This window comes from Herpailurus yagouaroundi, unplaced genomic scaffold, assembly GCF_014898765.1.
Source record: "Herpailurus yagouaroundi ecotype Mexico unplaced genomic scaffold, PumYag 140, whole genome shotgun sequence".
NCBI lineage: Eukaryota > Metazoa > Chordata > Mammalia > Carnivora > Felidae > Herpailurus > Herpailurus yagouaroundi.
Window position 1 is genome coordinate 93,670,428 of NW_024412395.1, and position 22,630 is coordinate 93,693,057.

General features: G+C 45.6%; 2 protein-coding genes across 3 annotated transcripts in view; one reads left to right on the forward strand and one right to left on the reverse strand.

The window, feature by feature from the left end:
• The window catches only part of XRCC5 (X-ray repair cross complementing 5), a 131,732-nt gene extending 119,731 nt beyond the window's left edge, over positions 1-12,001 (forward strand). The window contains exons 20-21 of the transcript XR_005790519.1: positions 11,258-11,406; positions 11,707-12,001. The gene's annotated coding sequence lies outside the window, so the exon portion shown is untranslated. The remainder of the gene's footprint in view (positions 1-11,257; positions 11,407-11,706) is intronic.
• The window catches only part of MARCHF4 (membrane associated ring-CH-type finger 4), a 108,932-nt gene continuing 89,339 nt past the window's right edge, over positions 3,038-22,630 (reverse strand). For both annotated transcript variants that reach the window (XM_040476183.1, XM_040476182.1), the window contains one exon: positions 3,038-4,914. In XM_040476183.1, the coding sequence (XP_040332117.1) occupies positions 4,547-4,914 (368 nt within the window). In that variant the 3' untranslated portion in view covers positions 3,038-4,546. The remainder of the gene's footprint in view (positions 4,915-22,630) is intronic.

Below are 22,630 nucleotides of genomic sequence, written 5' to 3' on the forward strand. Positions count from 1 at the left end.
AGTTCTCATTGGGTTGGGGCTTGGACAGGAAGAAAGCCCTCACCCCGGGGACTCTTATTCCCATGGTGGGCTGGGTGAGGAGTAGATAGGAGATACTGAGGAAGAAGGGGCCACATGAAGAAGGACCTGTGGTTCACTGTGGTACCACCAGTGCTTAGCTAACCAGCTGGCCACCAATCCAGTGCAGCCCACACTCTGGACCCACATTACTTAGAGTCATCTTGGAGTGTCATCCAATTTCCACGGCTCCCCAAGCACTTCCCAGTTCCCACGTGCCATTATGCCAATAAGGGTAGATGGAGATGGGGCGAGGGGAGGTTTTAGGACCATTGTATCACTGCTATAATAGCATCGGACCCTAAGAGGTAAAATCACCCTTGATTGCTTCTTACTAGGGAATAGGGTAATTGAGAAAAGGTGACAAGGAATAATGCAAAATGTGTTTCTCCCCTGCCTCCTAGGCTTCTCACATCCACAATATAATGAATTCTGCTTATAAAGCACATCATTACTCTTAGGAATTGGTTATTGTTGTAGGCAAGCCATGCCCCTACCCTCTGCTAGGAGTCCTTGGATCCAGTGGGCAAAACATCAAAATAGCAGCAAATTATCTCCTAGAGGCTAAAAAATTCTGTGATTTTCTGTGCTCTAAGATAGTGACAGATTTGATTTTTGACAGACAGGGACAAGGCCTCATAATTGTGGGGCCCTTCTAAATTTTGTGACTATGATTAGAGCCCCCAATCTGTCACTTTGCACCACTCATTTGGAACCAGAACCAAAAGCCTAGTCCCCAGATAGGATAATTTTTTACTTTTTTTTTTTTCTTTCCTAGAAAGAGAGTACTCTGTGATCTTTTTTTGACTCTTTGTCCATAAAACTGTGGTTGAATTATGTCCATTGTCCTTTCAGAATTTCCCAGCATCCAGATATGGCCAACTTTCTATTACACAGGCTTCCATGCAGCCAGGATATTATCTGGACAACATCAAATATCGATTGTTACTTACACTCAGGTTTATCAGGTTTTGTTTGGTTGGTTGGCTTTTGGTAGGGAACAGAAATAGTTTATATTTATTTATGCCCAGTTTCCCCAACCTCCAAATTTTTTTTATATACCTCCACCATGATGACCTCCCTGCACTGGGCTGAACCAGATTTCCCTTAAATTGGTGGCAGCTGTCCTGCAGGAGTAGCATAAAGTGGATTGCCTGGGACTGGATTCTGTCTAATCATGGCCTAGTTACTTAACCTCATTGCCTCCGTGTCCACATCTGTAAAATGAAGATAATAATGGCATCTACTTTGTCAGTTGCTGGAGTACTAGGCATGTTGATACATACACAGCAGTTAATTTGGTGCCTGTCACATACTGAGAACATTAGGCATTAGCTAGTATCTTGTCCCATGCATGGGGCCATACTTGCAGATGATATGCAAGTGAATTCTCTGAAATCTAGACATTTGTCTCGTGGTATGGAGGATGGTTCGCACATTGGAAAGGGGACAATGGTCACTGGTTATCAGGGTGCACTTCTCCTCACTCCCCAAGGATGCATATGAAAAATAAAAGCCCAATTCGTTCATTTTTGTACCCATAAGTACAGGCACAGGGAATTCCAAGGCACAGGGAATTTACCACCCCATTGGGTAGAGAAGTCAGAAGTTGAGATTTCTTTTCTGCTCTGTGACTGACCTTACCATGTAAGCTGACGGAGTAGGAGGCTGGTCTCCTGCACACCAAAGACACTCCCATACTCTTTCAAGAGTGTTTTACCCATTCGGAATATTTATTAAACACCTACTGTGTGCCAGGTACTACTGTAGGTCCTGGATGTGAGGCAGTAAACAAGACAGACAAGGTTTTTGCTCTTTTGAGGCTTGTATCGTCAAGACCCAACAAACTCCAGAATGCTATTAGAACTTCAGTCATCACCTCTTATTCAGTACAGCAGATTCTGAATGACCCCGAATGACCATAAGATTCTGAAGTGTCCTGTGAATCACCCAAAGAGGATGATATGACAGCCACCATAGTTTTGATTATATGCCTATTTTGTTGCATTCAAGTATTTTTGGGAAATAATCTAACACATCTACATTTTCCATAAATACTGAATTAAACTGAATGGCCCATTCCTAGAACCCGTAGAAAAATAGACACCTTTACTTGTACCATTTTGTCAGTTTTCACTTGTTTTCTTTTAAATTTTGTAAATTTTTTTTTTTATTTTTGAGAGAGAGTGAGACAGAGTGTGAGTGGGGGAGGGGCAGAGAGAGAAGACACAGAATCGGAAGCAGGCTCCAGGCTCCGAGCTGTCAGCCCAGAGCCCGACATGGGGCTCGAACTCACGAACTGTGAGATCATGGCCTGAGCCAAAGTCAGACACTTAACTGACTGAGCCACCCAGGCGCCCTGGTTTCACTTGTTTTGTATGTTTTCCTTGTATGTGGGCTTTGGCCTCTCACCAATTATTATTTCCTTTCTGAGCTGCTGGACTGTAAGCTCCACCAGGGGAGGAACCTTCCTAAGCCTGTGCATTTCCCACTGAGGAAGGACATTGCCTGGCCTGTTGCTGACCTGAGTCAGAAGGGCCTGGGAAAATTGAAGGGAGGAAGGGTCTTATCTGCTACCTGGTGATATATGCAAGCCCTCTCTCAGAGCCCTGCCCCGGGAGCTTTTTTTCTGATGTTCGACAGAAAACTTTCATGGGAATGAGGTCCTAACACATTCCTTGGCCTGTGTTTCTCTCAGCTTCTCTGAAATGACCCGATGGGGTAAAATTTCTCCACATTTCTTCCAGCACTAATGATCTGTGCTTCTAGGAGTCCTGGGCAGAAATTTAAAGAGAGTTTGTGAGTTGTTCCTCTTTTTAATCTTGACGGAATCCATCTTGTAGGAAGCCAGGAAGAAGATACTAGGGATGGAACAGACAAAAAAGAGAGAGAGAGAGAGAGAGAAGGGAAGGCAAGATTCTGCCACAGAGGGAGAGCTGGGCAGAAGAAGGGAAAACTCACATATAGAAAAGGACACTAATGATAGGGAAAGAAATTTTATTTTCAAGCTTTTAAGAGAATAATACAAACAACAGAGAGTTTTAAAAAAACCCTAAAAACTAGTTTAAAAAAGTACTTGACAGTGTCCCTTTAATACCCATGGATGGCGCGGCCATTGTGCATTGACAGTGAGAAACTGTGCAGGTGACCACCGCAGTGGCCTTGCTGGCAAGGCCCCAGGAACCAGCAGTCTGGACGGGAGGGACAGTGCTCCCTGACAGGGTCCCTGGGCCCTGCCTCGCTGCATGGGAGGGACCGGGGAGTATGTAGCACTGAGGGATTACACCCTCGGGTGAGGGTCCCAAGTTGCAAGGAATACTTAGATTGGTCTCCACTCCACTCCTTGGGACACATCCAGCCAATTTCTTCCCATCTGCTACAACAGCTATCCTGGGGGGCCCCTGGGTGGGAGGTGCTCTGCCCTAGGGGGCCCTGGGTCTCTGCATGCGCCAAAGCAGGAGAAGGCATGACATTGAGCATGTCCTGGCCATGGGCAGGGTTGGGTAGTTGGGAAAGTCGCTCCTGGATTGACAGCTTTGAAGGCTGAAGCCACAGCAGCAGGACTGTGCTTGAGATACCCACAGGAAATCTGTACTTTTCTCTAGTTGTGTGTGTGTGTGTGTTTCTTGTAAACATCTTTGAGCCAAACCACCAGAAAATAAAGTAACAAGGGCACAAAAAGACACCCATCTCCAAACCTAAACCCTCTTTGAGCCCATCTGAAACTGGGAGTTCCCGGTTTGGAAGGAAGCCGAAATCTCCCTCCCTCTGGGGGCTCACACCAACATCTCCCTCCCTGCACCTTGCCCCAGAGCCCCTAAAGCCATCTGAGTTAGGAATCCTGCCCACCCAGATGAGCCCAGGAGCCACAAATGCCATCTGTCATCCTTGCCAGCCCACACCCATCCCTCTCCCTCCCCACCACTGCCCCAAAAACAGCCCAGGGAGAAACAAACAAACTCAAGGGGAAAACAAGGCAGGCTACAGTGCTTTTCCTTTGCACACTCTTTGCCCCTTTGCATTTTTTCTCCCACCACTTGCGCACACAGGGACGCCACCGCCGCCACCTCACCGTCGCCCTTCCCAAGCCTCCTTTTCTCCCAGGTGCCCTCACCCGAGGGCAGTAATCCCAGGTGGATGGGCACATCTGGGATTTTTGTCCTTGTGTTTTGTTACGTTCAAGCTGTATTGCGCTTCCTTGTTGAGTTTGTACTGGTTCTTCTTGCTCTTGTTGGAGGATGGGGGTTGACCGATTAGAATCACGAAAAGCGCCCTGGACACCCGACTCACTCACTCCAGCTCTGACCCTGCCTCCAGGGCCCCCACGAGGCCCACCACCTTCTGCCTGCCCTCTGCTCCAGCCCCTGGGATGCCACTTTGCCTCCCCACACCTGCTCCCCAGACTGTGGCCTGCCAGGCCTTGGCCCCTTCCTGGCCCAGCCTCCCCATCTCTGTGCATGGTCACGGCCTCCTTTCCAGGTCTCTCCCCTCACACTGTTGTGACCCTCATGACAAGCTCCCGGCTCCCGCCCTGGGGGCCCCGCTGTTCATGAGGTCGTAAGTGACTCAAGATGTGCAGGATGGTGTAAGCACAGTGGTGATCGGACAGAGGGCCTGAGGGGTGGCTGGCCGCCCTGGCAGGGCCTTCCTCAGGGCCGGGGGCACCCACAGCCTCCTCTTCGGAGGAGGGGACATCGGCCTGGGTGGATGAGGAGGTCCGGGGGTTTGTCCTGCCTCCTGACTTTTGATCTTCCAGGTCTTTCGTCCTGTCATAGTTCAGCACTTTCCACTGCTGGTTGACAGCCTGCCACCGTTTAAAGATGCGGTACACAGAGGGTCCCTCGTGCACGATGAGACCTGGAGGGGCAGGGAGGGAGAGAGAAAAGGACAAGAGAGAGACAGGACGTCACTGCTGGAAAAATGGTCTCCCTATGCTTACACACAGATGTACACATTGGGGCAAGCTGGATTTGTATCGGTTTGATTTGTTCTTTTCAAACCTCCCTTTCAGATCTGAGCCCCTGTATGCCTAGGCTTCACGAGTCTTCAGAAATAGAAGGTGGAAGGCTACCACACAAGTTCAGGAAATGGTCCAGTGCCTACATGCAACGCGTTTGCCCACCTCTCCTCCACCCCTCCCACTTCTTGGCTTGACAAAACCCCAAATCATCATCTGTTGAGGCATAATATAAATATATTTTCCTCCCTCTACCATGTAGCCATGGCACCAGGCATTGAGCAGATGTTGAATGAACCGTGTGCTTTCAAAGGCACCATGAAAGATACCAAGGGTCATTCCATACCTGCTAGATGATGTCTGGAATTACATTGGTTAACTCTTCGCTATTTAACAAATAGTCGAATTCTCTTGAAACACACCCCTGGAAGGAGAGCTTTGATACAGTTCTACTGGCCAGAAGCAGTGTAGAGTCAGAAAGAAGCCATACCAGACAACCGGAAGATAAATATTATGTGCCAAGCACTAGGTGTAGTGCAGTGAGCAGGACAGGCAGAGTCCTGCCCTCCAAGAGCTTATATTCTAGCAGAGAGACAATAGCAGGCACACAACCAAACTGATAAGACTATTTCAGGTGATGGCAAATGCTATGAGGAAGATGAAATAGGGTTAAATAGCCACTGGCTGCAGATACTGAGGGTCCTGCTTTATCGAAAGGATGGTGAATAAGGAGGTGGTATTTACATTGAGACATAAATGATGAGAAGAGGGGGACCATGCAAAGATCTGGAGAGAGAGCATGTTGGTGGTAGGAACTGCTAGTGCAAAGGCCAGGAGGTGGGAATGGAATGCACGTGCATCAGAAAGAAGGTCAACGTGGCCAGGGTGCAGTGATGAGCGGGAAGTACAAGGAGATAAGGGGGCACAGAGGGGCACAATATGATGAGGCCTTATAAGCCATGGCAAGGGATTTCTGTTTTGTCCTGAGTATAATGGGAAGCCATTGAAGGGTTTTAAGGGAGGGGTGAGGAGTGATGTGATCTAGTTTACCCTGCAGAAAGTTCATTCTGGCTCCTATGAAACAATAAACTGATGAGTGAGAACAGTAGGAGCAGGCGACCAAGCAGGAAGTGATGTAGTGATTCAAGCAGGAACGGATGGTGGTCTCTACCAGGGTTATAGCAGTAGGTTGCATGAAAAATTGTGTGGTCAGGACGTATGTAGAGGCAGAGCTCACAGGCTTGCTGACAGATAAGTTGTGAGTCAAGTGAAAAATCTGGACAGCCCAGGAGCTTTTGGCCAACAATACACTAGTGGTGTGCCGTTTACTGAGATGTGGATAGCATGAGGGCAGGGGGGGGGAGGATTTATGTGGTGGTGGCCATGACTATATTAGTTTCCTACTGTTGTTGTAACAAATGACCACACACTCAGTGGCTTAAAACACACAAGTGTTCTCTTATAGTTCTGGAGACAGAAGTCTATAGTGAACGTATCAGAGGGCTGGTTCTTTCTGGTGGCTTTGAGAGGAGAATCCATCTTCTTGCCTTTAAGCTTCTAGAAGACACCTGCATTCCCTGTCTCTTTCCTACATCACACCACCTCTTTGTTCCAATGTCACATCTCCTACCCTTCTGTCATTGTCTCTTTCTGCATCTCTCTTATAAGAACCTCGTGATTACAAGTCCACCCAGATGACCCAGAATACCCTCCTCATTTCAAGAGTCTTAAATTAGTCATGTCTGCAAGTCCCTTTTGCCATAAAAGGTAACATTAACAGGCTCCAAGGATTAGGACCTGGATCTTTGGGGGGTCATTATTCAGCCTACCACAGTGATTAATAGTTATATTTTGATTATGGTAAATTTAAGATGTCTGTTAGAAATGTCACTGGAAGGGCCAGGTATACAGTTGAACATATGAGTCTGAAAGTTAGAGAGAGGTCTGGCCTGGAGGTAGAAGTCATCAGTGTAGAGGTAGAATCTGAAGTCTCAGGAATGGCCCAGGAAGGCAGACAGATTAGAAAAGAGAGACAATGACAGATTCCTGGGCCTTTTGATATATAGAATTTTGGCGGAGGTAGAGCCAGCAAAGGAGGTCCTGAATGAGCAATAAATGGCATAGAAGCAAGACTAGCAAGTGTAAAGACCCAGAAATCTAGAGAAGGACACATTTCAATAAAAAAGAGTGTGCTAACTCTTAAATTCCGTTGAGAAAACAGCTCATGTGGAATGAGGGGTGACCACTGCCTTGGTGGGCACAGGTGGAAGGAGGTTGATAGAAAATCAAGTAGTTCTCATCCAAGTGTCTTTTTCTTCTATGATTCATCAGTTAAGATGGAAGGGATACAGGAGGAAGTGTTGAAGATTATTGGGGAGAAGAAAAAGGGGGAAATGATTATCTTAGAAAAGTGGGAGACTGAATTTACAAAGCAGATATGGTAGAATTGTCTGACAGTGCTCAGCAACCATTTGAGGTTTGTGGCCACAAATTTAAGGTGAGTTGTATAGTTTTTCTCCATAACTTCAACTGCTGGCTAGGTGCACCTATGGAGTAAGAAAGTTGGGTTTCATTAGTGTAGACTTTTTCTGTGAAAGAAAGACAAGTAAGAGAAGACATAAGATTTACGGATGTTGGCAAGGGAGGGATTATTAAACTGACCCATGGAGTCTGAGCTGGAGAGGAGGAAAGGGATACACAAAAGTGATAAAGAATAATGAAAAAAGGAAAAATGGAAAGTAATAGGGTCAATGCCAAGAGTTCTCTTTGAAGTTATAGAATTGCTAGAGTCAGTGAGCTACAAGGATAGGGGTGTGGAGTGATGGGCAGAGCGGGATGTTTAAATCCAGATTTTGGAAGTGGTATTGTTCTTGGTGATGATGAGGTCTAGGGAATGTCCACTTGAGCAGAGGCTGAGGTGGGCTAGAGGAAAAGGCTTGTGGAGTAAAGAGATAACCAAAGAGTTGGACAGGTTATCTGTATCAGCCATCCTCAATGCTATTAGGACAAATGTCCCCTTTTTATAATAGGTATAGTTTAATATTCCCTTTCCTATCCTGAAGTGAAATTCATAAGGTAATATAAGCTACTATGATTTCTTTTTTAAAAATAAATTAATATAATGCACTGACAAATAATGTAAAAAAGAACAAAGGAGAGGTCATTTAGACCAGACAATATAAGTTTCAGCATAAATTCTAGGGCAAAACTACATTAGAAAACAAACAAAAACCTCAAACATTTCTGAAATGCCCCCCTAGGCCTCCACTGAGAGGCACTGATCATAGAGATGCTGAAGACAAGAATAGTGGGAGGGAGTGCATGAACCAGCTGCACCCAGGAATGGGAGGAGTGAGTAGGCAGCCAACAGCCAACAGCATCAACAAGGGGAAAGGGACAATCAAATATGATGATATGCACTTCAAAGGGGCTGGGGCTTCTGAAGGATAAAGGAAGAGAGGTGGTTTGGAAGGGGTGATGGAGAACAAGAAGGATGCGGACCTCACCTCCACTCCCCGTATAATACAGCATATGGGAAAAAAAGCAGCTACCACTTGAGAAAGCAAGACACAGTGTCCTCAGAAGAAGCTGTTTCCATGAAAGGAACACTCAGAGAAGTTGCTGGTGACAGGCCATGACATCCAGAGGAAGGGCTGGGAAGATGAAGCCAGCTAAGGGATGGGCAGAATAGGAAAGTGATGATTGTCCATATTGTGAGAGTGGTGCAGGAAGCTGGGCCCTGTGATGGGGAGTGAGATGACTCGGGATTCACCCTGCAGCAACAGTCAGTGTAGGGATGGCTGCTGGCCTGGCCTCTGGAGGGAAGAGCTGACTCACAGGAGCAAACAGTGATGAGTCACTCCAGCATCCTCAATGTCAAGCAAAGAGACCAGATGGAAACCTCTCAGTGCTCCTCCAACCTTGAACACACTGTGATTCTAGGAGACAAGATAGCCACCCACCACCGCTCCTTCTTCCAGTATGACAATAGTTCCTGAGATTGCACTCTGGCCACATGTTTTCAAAAGTTTGTTGGAGAGACCATCTCCCTGTGACCCAGTTGTTCCTAATCTTTTGGGTTACATGCCCCTTTGAGGATCTGATGAAGGCTAAGGACCATCTCCCTGGAACACAAACCAGACATAAGAATTTAGGATTCATATATCTTCTGAAGACCATCTATGGATCCCTATTTGTGGCCTGATTCTAGACAAGGGACCTCCTCTCTGCCCCTTGTCTCATCACTCTCTCCTAGTGTACCGACCCTCATCACTTCCTTCAACCTTGTGAATATGAGTCCTGTGGCACTGCTTCATTCATATGTTGATTAGTTCCACAAGCTCTTTTCCCTGTGCGGTAAGCCCCTCGAGGACTGAGTCCAGGAATGGTTGAGGCCTGGGCAGTCAACACAGTAACAGGAGTTTAATGAAGCCTTGGTGATGATGGAGGAGATAGGGGCCTCAGGGAGAGAGAAGCAGAATCTTTTGAAGCCCCAAACTAACTCTTTCCAATAAGAGCCATACACTTGATTCTTAATTAGCTTCTTGATCACACAATTTTACCCTGATTGAAGAGGGTGGCTTAAATTTTTGGTCTGAATGATGCCTTCTAATTATCTAACTGTCTAGTGATCAGGAAGTAATTAAACCACTTTAATGGATAGGAGGCTGAAGGGGAGAAAGTGCACCTGTTTTTGTAGATAATGCTTGTTTGGCAAAAGTGGGAAAAGCACAAACTACCTTATTTGCATCCACTCCCCTTAGTTCTTCCTCTGCTTCCCACTCTACAAATTATTGATTCCTTGGCTTGTGGAATAAAAAAAAAAAAAAAAAATGGAGGAAGATGGGTAGGGCTCATCTAATTGGGACAGGTGAAAATAGGCAAGTTGAAGAGTTGGGAGAGAAGGAAGATGAGTTGGAAATGGCAGTGGATGGAGAGAGAGGATGAAATTAGAATAGGAGGGAAAGAAGTTATTGGTGAAGGGAGGCAGAGAAATAGAAGAGGATGGAACATTATAATGCATGGCAATACCAGCAACTCAGTAAGTTTTGATTCACTGGGTGCTTCTCTCAAATTGTTTTCTTTTTTTTTTTTTTAAGTTTATTTATTTATTTAGAGAGAGAGCTTAGGTGGGGCAGAGAGAGAGGGAGAGTGAGAATCCCAAGCAGGCTCCGAGTTGTCAGTGCAGGGTCCGACGTGGGGCTTGATCTCACAAACTGTGAGATCATGACCTGAGCCGAAATCAAGAGTCAGATGCTTAACCAATTGAGCCACTTAGGCGCCCCTCTGGGGTTGTTTTCTATTTAATTTAATAGTTACCTTGTAACCACCCACAAGGTGCCCCACCCTGGGCTGTATTGTTGGGACATCCAGTCCTAGAAGAATTGCCACCTTCATCCCCTAATGTCTCTCCACCTTTGGGGGCAACTCTTCCTCATAGAGCTGGAGGATCCTTAAGTGTCAGAACCCTTTGCTTGTCATATCTCTCCCCTGAGCCTCCAGCTGAAGCGGCCCTTTGGTTAGCCCATGAGGAGCGAAGGAAGGTGGCCATTGTGAGTGGGTGGTCCTGTCTGCTTGGCTCCCTCTGCCCCTAAGTCGCTGATGACACAGCTTTGTCAGGGAGTCCTCAATCCTTGGTTGGGATTGGCCTCCCAATCATGGCCTGCTGAATTTTGGCCATTGGCTCTTGCTGTATCCCAAGCAGTGAGATACAATTTAATTCTATTTAGGTGGTATTTCCTGAGTACCTACTATGTGCTTCTTTGAACACCTGTGATAGGACAAAAAAACTTGTTCTTATTATATACGGAGGTTACAGGCCAAGGTTAACTGAGAAGCCTGCAGAGAAGCCTCTGGCCCCTCAGCAATGCCAAAATCCCTTCTTCCCACCCCCTATTTCCTGTTACTATCCTGATCTAAGTGGCAAAAAAGTTGCAGACAATTCTACAACAGTGCTTCTCAAACTTTAGCATGCATCAAAATCAGCCAGGGACCTTGTTAGAACCCAGATTTCTGGGCTCTGGCCCAAGAGTCTGAATCAGTAGGTCTTGGTTGAGGCCTACGAATTTGCATTTCTAAGATGCTCTTGAGTGACACTGATCCTGCCTGTGTGTAGAGCACACTTGAGTAACACTGCCTAGAACATGATCCTTGTCGTGGCCTACTGCCTCATGGAAGGCTCGAGATTTTGATCAAATAAAGAGCTGTGGGTAATTTTTAAAAAATCTCTGGCTCCCGATGCAGTAGACATGAAGATGTGAGGCAACTAAAGAAATGGATGCTTCTTCTTCTGGACCCAAAGAACTTTGGGTCCCATGTTTTAGAGGCAACTTGCCAGTGAACGTGCATCGGACATGCAGAGTATCTACCACTTTCTAGCCTTGTGGATTTAGGTAAGTCACTTCCTCTTCTGAGCCTCAGTATTTCTGTCAGTAAACTGGGACTGATACCACCTTTCTTATAGGGTTGTTATGAGATTAGATGAGGTAATGAGTCATATGTGCTGATGCCTGGCACTGTGCCTGGCCACATGATATTGAGTATTGGGGGGTGGGGTGGGGATGCAGATGACAAAAGAGGAAAAACTCACTCATATCTTTTCCTCCTTCGCCAACCCTGTTCCCACGCACAAGCACCTGTTCTTCGTCTCCTAATTGTCCTTCCCAATCCTCAGTCTGAGTCATTGTTTATAGATGAACAAGATGCTGGAGCCAAAAGGAGCTCTGGAGGCCAGCTGATCCTGCAGATGTGGTGACAAGCCTCCACTCCTGCCTCCTCTCCCCCTGCCAGGAGCCTTCAGCAGTGCCAGTGGGGGAATGCTCCCCGCCTGCAGGGCTGTCCACTGTCACACAGCTGCGGGGCAGGACTTACACGGAAGGCCATCACTGCCAAACTCCTCTTCCGGACATTACCCCTCAAGAGCCCAGCTCTGTCAGAATCTGCACTAAAGAACCTGTCGGGCAAGTGTGGGAAAGATCAGTCTAACCAGCTAGGGTTTGTTTTTTTTTGTTTTGTTTTGTTTTGTTTTGTTTTGTTTTGTTTGCAGGGGAGTGGGGTGGTTAGGAAGTGGCGTTGTGAGGTGACATTGGCAGCACCTCCACCTCCCCAGTATTCATGGTGACAGCTTTGTGCTTCTCAGAAGTGTAACCAGAATGTTCTTCTGGGAGTCTCCCTATGGATGATGAGATGTGGATCCAGGGGCCTCATTTGGGTAGGCTCCCCTTGACTCAAATGCTTTGGGTCCTGGTTTGGCCTACTCTTTCAGCAATAAAGACCCAAAGGACAGAAGATACTGAAAGCCTTCGATGAGGGTGAAGCAAAATCACCTTCCCCTTCCGTTTCCACCCCGTTGATGCCTTGTCAGTGTCCAGGGAGAGGCTGTCCCCTTAGCAGTGACTTCTGTTACAATTCCCTTCCTAGCAGGGTCCTTGCTGGACTGGTTGAGCTTGGTCACGCCATACAGAATGTGTCTAAACCCATCACGGCCAGAACCTCGCTGGTCCCTCTGCCCGCCCAGGGCATTGCAGAGAACTGTGAGAAGACCTCAGCTAGAAAATCATGAAGAGCACTGATGCTCCTTGAAAGGAATGTGCTTAACTCGGTAAGACTGGGCAGGGAAGAGAGATGTCCTCGGAGCCCCAAATATCCCTGCATTGGTATATGTGAGGGGTCCATGCCTGCAACTGTGTGTGTGAAGCTGATTCCCAAGATACTGTAGCTTTTGCCTATGAGACTTCTCTACGAAGCTCAGGGCTCTCACTATCTGGACTGAAACTGCCAGAATTGCATTGCTCAGTCACTCTAGGTGATGGTGATGAAGGTCGCAGTGACGATGCCGATGATGGCAATGGTGACAATAGCAAGTACTTATGGAATGCTTGCTATGTTCTGTCACTCCAGCAGGGCTTTGCAAAAAATGCAAATAAATAAATAAATAGGCTTTGCAAATCTAGTGTACCTCTCACAGAAAGCCCATAACATAGGTGGTATTATCTGCACTTGACAGAAGAGGAAACTGAGCTTGGAGAGGCTTAGCATCCTGCCCACAGACACACAGCTTGTCCATGTTGGGGGAACGTACACTCAGGTTCATCTGAAACAGAACAGTGCGGTGTGCCTGGGCTGGTGCTGCCTCCATGCTGCAGGTCATGTGCTCCCCCAGAGACAGCAGTTATGGAGATCTTTTTTTATAATAATCTGTAGGTATGAGTATACAATTTCTACTTGAATTTCTAATAAGCTGTCTTCTGTACTTTGTGTTTTGATGTATATGTGTTACATTGTTATAATAGAGTAGTTAAGGATATGGGCTTTGAAATCAGATGAAACCAGGTTCTACTTGTATGGCCTTGGGTGATTTACCTCTTAGTCTCAATTTTTCTTATCAGGAAAATGGGCATTTTAATAGTAACTACATCATAAGGCTATAGGGAATAAATAAGATAATGCATGTAAAGTACTTTTTAGTGTTTGGTACATAATGAAGAATAAATTTTGGTTCTTATTTTATAAGCATTATTACGAAGTAAGTTTCACACGGCTTCATCTCAAAGGAGTTATGTTAAAGTTACAAAAGTAGTTTATTTAAGCAAATATGCCCAAATTCTAAAAAGTGTTGTCTTTTAAAATCCTGGGATTTTAGGGGCGCTTGGGTGGCTCAGTCCATTGAGCGTCTGACTTTGGCTCAGGTCATGATCTCACGGTTCATGAGTTCAAACCTCACATTGGGCTTGCTGCTCACAGCATGGAGCCTGCTCTGTATTCTCTCTCTCTCTCTCTCTCTCTCTCTCTCTCTCTCTCTCTCTCAAAAATAATAATTAAACATTAAAAAATGTTAAAATAAAATAAAATAAAATAAAATAGAATAAAATAAAATAGAATAAAATAGAATCCTGGGATTTTAATTTTTGTTTTACAACTTTTTTTAGTAGAGTCACACCGAATGTGGGGCTTGAACTCATACTCATGACCCTGAGATCAAGAGTCACAGGCTCTACCGACTGAGCCAGCCAGGTGCACCTAAAATCCTGGCATTTTAAAAGATTACCCTGGCAAACTGGGACACTCTCTCTTAGGCTATCCTAGTTCAGAGCATTTCTGGAAATTTCTCAATGACATAGCCTGTGACAGACATGACTAACTGTTCACCAAAAACCCACTCTTCTCTTTCTCAGAGAGCCACCACTGAGAAGGAATTACATTTTTAGCACTTTGCATCCACGGGGAGCCAGGTGACCAGCATTTCATGTGAACATGAATCAGGCCAAGGTTAAAGAATGGGTATGAGGGGGAAAGTGTGTGTGTGCCTTATCTGTGTTCACTTTTATTTTCTATTAGCTGGAGATAAAAGACTCAAGAGCCTAGGGGACTGTGGCCACAAAATGGAAGAAGCCTATGTCCCTGAATCTGTGTGAAGGAGAATCTCCCACTGATCAGGAGCTTCCTACTGCATTAAATCACTGAAATTATATACACTTATTATATGTGTAATTTGCTGGGGTTACACTAACTAAGATACCTTCAGCGCCAGGGTGGGGGCCATAAGAGAAAAGCAGATTTTGGCTCAGTGGCATATTTCATGTCACCCCTAAAATCTATAATTGGCTCAAGCAGCTACCTGATTTACCAGATTGGGGCTTTTTCTAGCCATAGACCCACTGTCAATGGACAGACACGCCATTGCCTGCAGACATGGCTGCAGGCATTTAAGACAGTTCCCAAGAGGTGTTCCTAAAATATTTTGAGCGCTGTCAGCACACTGCAATAAATGAATTGCCTCCCCAGGGGTCTCCTTTGAGGGGGACAGTGCTCACTTAGCGTGTCTGCTTCTAAATTCATCATCTTCATTTTCGGAGCATCTAACAGCTCAGCGGTGGAGAGAGGTAGCCTTGCATAGGATGCCCTGGGTGGGGAGAGGCAGAGAGTGGGTAGACTAGGAGCTAACAGTTAATCTGGAAAGTTGGAGAAGCCACATGCATTTAATGGAACACGGATTGAAACATCATCTTGCCCATTTATGTGGCTGGCACTTATCAGTTGTTTGGTCTGGCCAAACATTATTGGGAATCCCCCCCCCCCAAAGCCACAGTTGTCAACCTCTGAGAATTATGACATCGTCTCACAATGGCAGAGACTTCAGAATCCTAGAATGTCAGATCTAGAAGGACTTGCAAGTTATCCGACTCAACCCTCTCATTTTATAAATGAGTTAACCGAGCTATAAAAAAAAAAACATGAAGTAACTTACCCAAGGTCATCAAGGTTGTTAGTGGCTAATCTAGTCTTCAGACCTAAATTTCCTATTTCCCAGTCTCTCTAGGGCACCAGGCTGCCTTCTCCATATTTTCAGTTTCCTAATCAGGGAATTAAAAGGTTTGACAGATGGGGTCATTTCTAGCCTGAGGGAAGGAAGACAGGAAGGAATCTTTGTACCATGTATGTGTTTTTAGTTAATGTGATTTAAAATTAAGTTTGAAAAATAATGTTTATCTTCTCCTGCTGCTCCCCACCTTTGCCCACTTCCTATAAATCAGAATTTGAGTTCCTTTATCTCAGAGGGCAGGCACCAGTTATCTCTAAATTATAGGAAAAGACCTCAAGGAACAGCACACAGAGGAAGCTTTAACAAAAGATATCCTATAATTTTGTTAATTACCATAGTCCACTGTTTTAAAGGTTTGGAACAATCTCAGAAATGTTGTTTTCCTTCCTTTCCTTGACCACATCCTACTTACAAGTAAAAAAAAAAAAAAAAAAACCATGATAAGCGTGAGGTCCGCATTTTTGCAGATTTGACTTTTGGGTGGTCAATCTCTTGAGTCTGTAGAGTGAAAAAAAATGTTTTTGGTGCCAAAGACCTTAATTAATTTGCTCTTGTTAAATCCTAATAACTTGACCTACTGGAGCAGAGACTGGCCCATTTGTTTGCTGCGAGATTCTGTCAAGCTTCTCTGCTGGGGCAGACAGCGTCATTAGAGATGACGGAAGAGGAGGCAGGTGTCATGAAGACATTCAATGTAATCAGATCTTCTCATTGAGAGGACACGGGTGAGGAAACCAAAAACCTTCCAGAAGAGGCACTGCTCCAAATAACAGCAGACTCTCAATTATATGAGGACATGAGGTCTGGCTCTCTAGGCTGTGACGGGCTTCTGGTTTTAACAGTACCAGCAAACCTTTACAGAGTGAGGAATAAACCTTTATTCCTAGGGGAATCTACCTGACCAAGTACTACCCAGCCAGGTCACTGATTTTTATGAACTCCTGCTCCTTTATGTATGCCATCTTTTCAACACTCTCAACAACCCTTGGAGGGTGGTATTACTATCCCATTTCTCAGATGAGAAAAGGAAAGCAGAGAGTGGTTATGCAAATCGCTTGAGGTCCCAAGGTTAGTAAGAAACTGAGCAATATGTTGCCTGACCATTATGCAGCATGCTCCCACCGCTCCTTCCAGAAACTTGCCACTCTGGGTTTTACGACTCATTCCCTCCTGTTTTCCTCATTCTCTGTCTTCATCCATCTTTTAAGTGTTTAATACTCCCCAGGTCTCCATCCTTAGCCACCCACTCTTTGAAAGCTCCTCCTAAGTTATCTTGTCAAAACCCACCGCTTTACCCACCTTCTTGTTGACCCCCAAACCCATGCTCAAGTTTTATTATCCAACTACCTATAGAAATCTTTCTTTACCTCTGCCCTTCTCTTTAGTCACCAATCCTCATCAGAACTGGTCCAGCGCCCTCAAATCCTTCCTCTATGAACAAGAGGCCATAAAAGGCCCTTTCCTTCTTTCTACCCCTGCAAGGAGACTCTTTCCTGGCATAGCCTTCTCTTTGCAGCCCAAAATGCACTCCATGTGTCTTGCTTCTCTTCTACTGCAAACTCTTCACCTAGGAATTACCTCTTACCGCCTAGGTTTTAGGCTCACAGTGGTCCTTTTGTTTGGTGCTTTTGCCAGAGATACACCTTTCGTTCACCTTGGCTTCACCCAATTGCCAGCCCCACTCTCATGCTCAGCTATGGCATCCAGTCTCCACTCAAACCAGAGCCCTGGGGTTTCTGCTTGCTTCAAAGTTCATACAGCCCTATCTCATCCACATCCTTAGTGCTTCCCAAAGTCATCCCATACACTTCTTCCCCACTGCACTTTTTCACATTTCTTTTCTTTTTGTTCAGACTATGACAAGCATTTTCCAACTGGCCCCTTCCTGCCTCTCTAGTCTGTCCAGCTCTTGGCCATCCTCCCCATAGTTGCCAAAGTTATCTCTTTAAAACACACATACATCTGACCATTACTTCTTTCCTATATAAAAGATTGAAAAGAAAGATTTCTTTTTTTTTTTTTTAATTTTTTTTTCTCAACGTTTTTATTTTTTATTTTTGGGACAGAGAGAGACAGAGCATGAACGGGGGAGGGGCAGAGAGAGAGGGAGACACAGAATCGGAAACAGGCTCCAGGCTCCGAGCCATCAGCCCAGAGCCCGACGCGGGGCTTGAACTCACGGACCGCGAGATCGTGACCTGGCTGAAGTCGGATGCTTAACCGACTGCGCCACCCAGGCGCCCCGAAAAGAAAGATTTCTTATCAATGCCGTTCTATCACCAACAGGGTAAAGTCTGAACTCCTTAGCACATGATTCCTGACACTGTGGGATTTGGCTCCACCAACCTCCATATCCTTATGGTCCATCACCCACCTTCCTACTCTGGCTCTTGACACTGAGCCATCCATACAAGCATGCTCCAAGTTTCCCAAGTGTACCTGGTTCTCTCAAGTCTCTGTGCTTCTACACATGCTAGTCCCTCTGCCTAGAATGTTCTTTCCCACTCTTCTGGACACACTTCGACCTATCTTTCAAAACTAGCTGAAGGATAGGGTTCCTTCCTTCGTAAAGCTTTCCTGGACTCCTCCAAGAGAGAGGTAATTGCTCTCTGTTTTGTTCCCCCTTTCTCTACATCTTATCCCGGCTCCCACTGTGCTATGATTTATTTGTAGAGTATGAGCTCCTTGAGGGCAAAGATTCTTGTCTCATTCATTATTTTATTAAATTTCCCTAGTTTCAGGAACAAAACCAGACAGCCAGGAGATGCTACTGAATGAACAGATATGACCCTTCTGAGCCCCTTCTACTTAGTCATCTTCTGTGTTCACTTATCTCTGTGTCCCAGCTCTTATTATTGACATAAATGATTAACTTGTCTACTACCCCAGTGAAATGTAAGATCCTTGAGAGCAAGTGACTCTCTTATTGGGAGTGCCCTTTCAATAAATATTTTTTCATCAATGAATGGATTCCCTAAGTTCATGTTGACCAGGGGATTTAGCTTCCCCTGCCCCAATTCCCTTCACCAGAGGACAGATAAACCACCCAAATTTCATCTCAACTTCTTAAGCCACTCTCTCAGTTGGTATCAGAATAGCACTGATCAAAAGGGAAGTGTAACAATGGCTAACTCCCAAGACCCTGAATACAGGACAGGAGCAGCTAGGGCTCACTAAATTTCTTATTGCTCAGCTATTACCCTATGGGTGAAGGTATTACTGGACCAATTTCCCCTCAAGCTGCCTCCCCATCTGAGCTCTGCATTTGCAATTCCACAGAGCAATCAGAGATAAAAAATAGGCAGTAGAAGTCACCCTGGAATTGGAGCCCAAGGTTCTTGGTCCAATTCTCAGCTCTGCTATTTGTTTAGCTATGTGTCCTGGAGCACAATTACTTTAAAGCTTTTCTCGCTTATTAAATATGGATCATAATACTTACCCTGCTTATCTTTTAGGGTTATTGTGCCCTTTCTCAGTTCTTCTCTGCCTTTTAGGGATTTGGTGCTTTGCTCTGTCCACAGCAACTTAGTTTTGGTTTTTCACAGTGGCATGGATTGGTCTAGGAAGTTAGGACTCTAAGCCAAGAGATGTTTAATCTGTAGGGGTGGTTTGCATCCAAGAATGTACAACCTTTTCATATAACTAAGTCTAGAGCTATTGTCCACAACCCTGGGTCCATGCTGCATCCAACAGAGAATGCAGACCTTCCTGGCACCCATTTCAGGCAAAATCCTTTGGTGAAAACCAAAGACTTTTCCCTGGAGGCCAACCAGGTGGACATAGGCATGGATGGGGCTGATGTGGCTTCGTGGCAACAAGATGACCATGTCCCAGACTCTGCATCTTCTTAGCTTCATGGCAGAGATTATCTGCTGAGCTGGTGTTGGTGACCAATGGGGTGTCTGTTTGTGTCCTTCCCACCCTTAGGAGTTTTACCTCAGAGTGCTGCTCTGATAACAAAAGTAAATCTATTTTTAAGTATTAATTAAAGCTATATATTTTATGTTTACTCAGATTCTTTACTATCTGAGGCCATTTAACAGTCTTACAGAATAGAAAATTTTTTCTTGGTGTCTGAAAACTAGCGAAAGTCCAAAGACTCATCTTAACAGATGGTCTTATTCCTTTCTTACTCAGCCTTTTGAGCTAACACATGGATAGACTCATTTTCCTTCTTCTGATGATAGATTTTTATCAGGGACTGGGTTGCTCCATCCATCCAAGGAGCTTGGGTCTATGGATATGGATACTTTTATGTGACATCTTTTTTCAGCCAACATTTCTTGAGAACACTCACATTTCCCATTATCACTTCTACCTACTTTCCAGTAAGGAATCATCTCTTCCTCTGCCCACTCTTTCAGATCATTTTCTTCCACTTTCTTAGGACTTTTGGAAGGGAAACTTCCCCTTTCCCATGGGAATAAGTAAGTGACCAAGTTTTGAAACAGATGACCACCTTAATAGTAATATAGGTGCCACCCTGTAGCTCTCTTATCCATGCTGTCCATTTTTGTGCAGTAAGAAGATCACATATGTCTCATTCTGGCTCACCTAGCCAGGTCTCTGTTCCCTTTTCCAGCTCCTCTTCCTCTCATTGGTTCAGTGAAACAGGTTTGTGTGGCCAGGAGTCCAGATTCATGGATAGAGATAGGAGGTGGTAGGACAGAGGTGATGGCATACTTCCTCCTTCTCTCAAAACAAACTAGACCCCGGGTTGGCATTCTGTCTTGATTGCCCTGGAAGTCTGATAAGGTTAGTGTCAGCTGTGTTACAACATTCCTTGGGTTGGAAGTAACCCCTGACTGGTGGGTGCTTCACTGTGAATATCTGGTGGGAGTCTGTAGCTTTAGGCTTCCCAGAGTACAGTGACACTTGTAACTGTGCATGACTCTTGTGGGGAAACTATGTCAAGGTGGACCCCGCACCCCTCGTTGTGCGTCTCCTCTCCTTCTTTCTAAGCTATTATGTTGGGGCTGAGAGACTAGCCCTACACTAGGATATGGAATGCAGCAAGGACCCACCTGCAGAGAGGGTAAGCTGGACCTGCCTTGTGGAGGCTGTGGTTCCTGTCCTAAATTCCTCTAAGTGAGTCTAGTGCTAGCTGTGCTGTCTGGTAGTTCTGTGAGTCTAAATGCCTAGTTGAGGCTAAAAATAAATATACCCCTAGAGACACTGCAGGCTCCACCTGATTGCCTCTTTCAGAAAGTCCCTAAAAGGCTGATACTTTACAACCACTTATGCAGTACTGGGTGCTTTCCCTCAACTGGCCAGAACACTACAGAAGAGAAGTGGCCAGTACCTGAACTTCACCCTTAAAACCACCATCATCACCACTGATTATCATCACCATCATCAAAATCACCATCATTTCAACCACCACAAGAATTTGTGCATTTCAACTACTATCCATTACCTTCCACTCTCTTGTTTAGGTCACATATTACTCTCTTTCTGATTTTGTCTCCTAGCATTTTCTTCTATGGACAACCTATCTTAGAAAAAAAATGCTGAACTGAGAGTCCTCCTCTGCTGCCTGAGTCAGCCTAAGACAAATCCTTCAGTATAAGTTTCACCATCTGAAAAATGGAAAAAAAGTTACTGGCCCTGGGAAAATGCACTCAAATGGAATTAGCTCCTGTTATAATCAACAAAATGATAGAACAGTCTAAACTCTTTAAAGGTGAGCTAGTCTAAATATAAATATATCTGACCACTTTTGGACAGCACCAAAAGCAATTACAGTTCCTATGCATCCCCCTCTTGTCCGATGGCTGTCTCCAAGCAGTCACTGGCTTGTCAGAGCAGAATGGATAGATCATGGTGTGGCTTTGCACTCTGGGAAATTATATTCCTAAAAGCTTAGAACGAATGAAAGCAATATTAAAACTCTCAATATTTAGCTTGTTGTGCTGCTTCCAGAAATCGGGTGACTGATGTATGTATGTACATAAGAGAGAGAATTTCAGAGATAGAAGTGGGCTGGGGGGAGGCAGATGGAGAGGAGCCAAGAAAGAGACAGAGGACATGACGGTTCTGTGGAGGCCTACTCAGTGGGAGACACTATGACAGGAGAAACCAGAGTGCCAGGAAGGCCCAAGCAGGAAGGGGTGCTGGGTGCTGGGTGGCTCAGAGCCACAAGGAGCAGGACTGTTTGTGATGGCTCTTCCTACACCTGGGTCCAGGTGCACTCAAAGTCGGAGGTGGCATCTGCAGATGTCCCATAAGAGATACTGAAGACTCCTGCTGTCTGATGCAAGAGGATAATGGAAAGAGCACTGGACCACTCATCAAGAGATCTTGCTTCAAATCACAGCTGAGCAATCTTGAGCATATCACTTCCCTTCTCTGGGCCCCACTTCTCTCAACTTCAAAGCAGGAGTTGTACAGGTTGATCACATGTTCTCTTCTATGTTCACGTCTCTTGGTCTTCAAGTCTGTGGTCCCCTGAATGGCAGGTGGTATCTATGCTCCTCTTTGACTCCCATGCTCTCTCCAGGGGAGGAGCAGTATGCTTCCATGGCCCACCCCCAACCCCCCACCTCTGATCTTGGGTTCACTGATGACTTGCATTGGACCATGGGTTGTGGGCAGAAGACACAGTGTGCCAGTCCTCTTGTGCTTCTGCACCTGCCTAGAAGAGCACACTCAACAGTCCCTACCTCTCCAGCCTGGGCCCCAGCATGAAGAGACACTCAGAGCAGGCTGGAACCCAATGCACAGTCAGAAGCTAAGCCGCGCCAAGCCCAGCTGAGCCACAGGCACCATGCAGACCCATGAATGGGAAATCAATGCTTGTTGTTGTGAGGCACTGCAATTCTGGAGTTGCTTGTTACCATAGCCAAAGCTGACTAATACACCACGTGTTGGGCAAGCATGTCTCACAGAAGCTCACATCAGGGACCAGTCAAAAGCCTGCCTGAAGGAGAATGAAGGGCAGCTGGAGAAGCTCCTACAGGCTCTCCACTGCTGCCCCCCTCATGCCAGAGCCATACACCTCCATATGGAGACACCCCTGGCTTCTGGCAGCAACAACCCACGCCTCAGCAGGGTGGGAAGGGATTTCGGTGGAGGGGGAACTAAATTAAAATGCTCAAAGTCAAATTCCTCCTTATTCACAGTCCTCTCTCTTCCACAGTCCTCCAAAACTGGGCAGTCTGTTTCTTTCACTGTCTAGGTGCCATAAAAGGCCGCCTTAAAAAAGGCTCTGGAACTTAGGGTTGATGTATTGGTTTAGTGAGCAGGGAGAGGCAGCAAAAAGCTTAGACAAGTATCCAAGCACCAGCATCACTAGT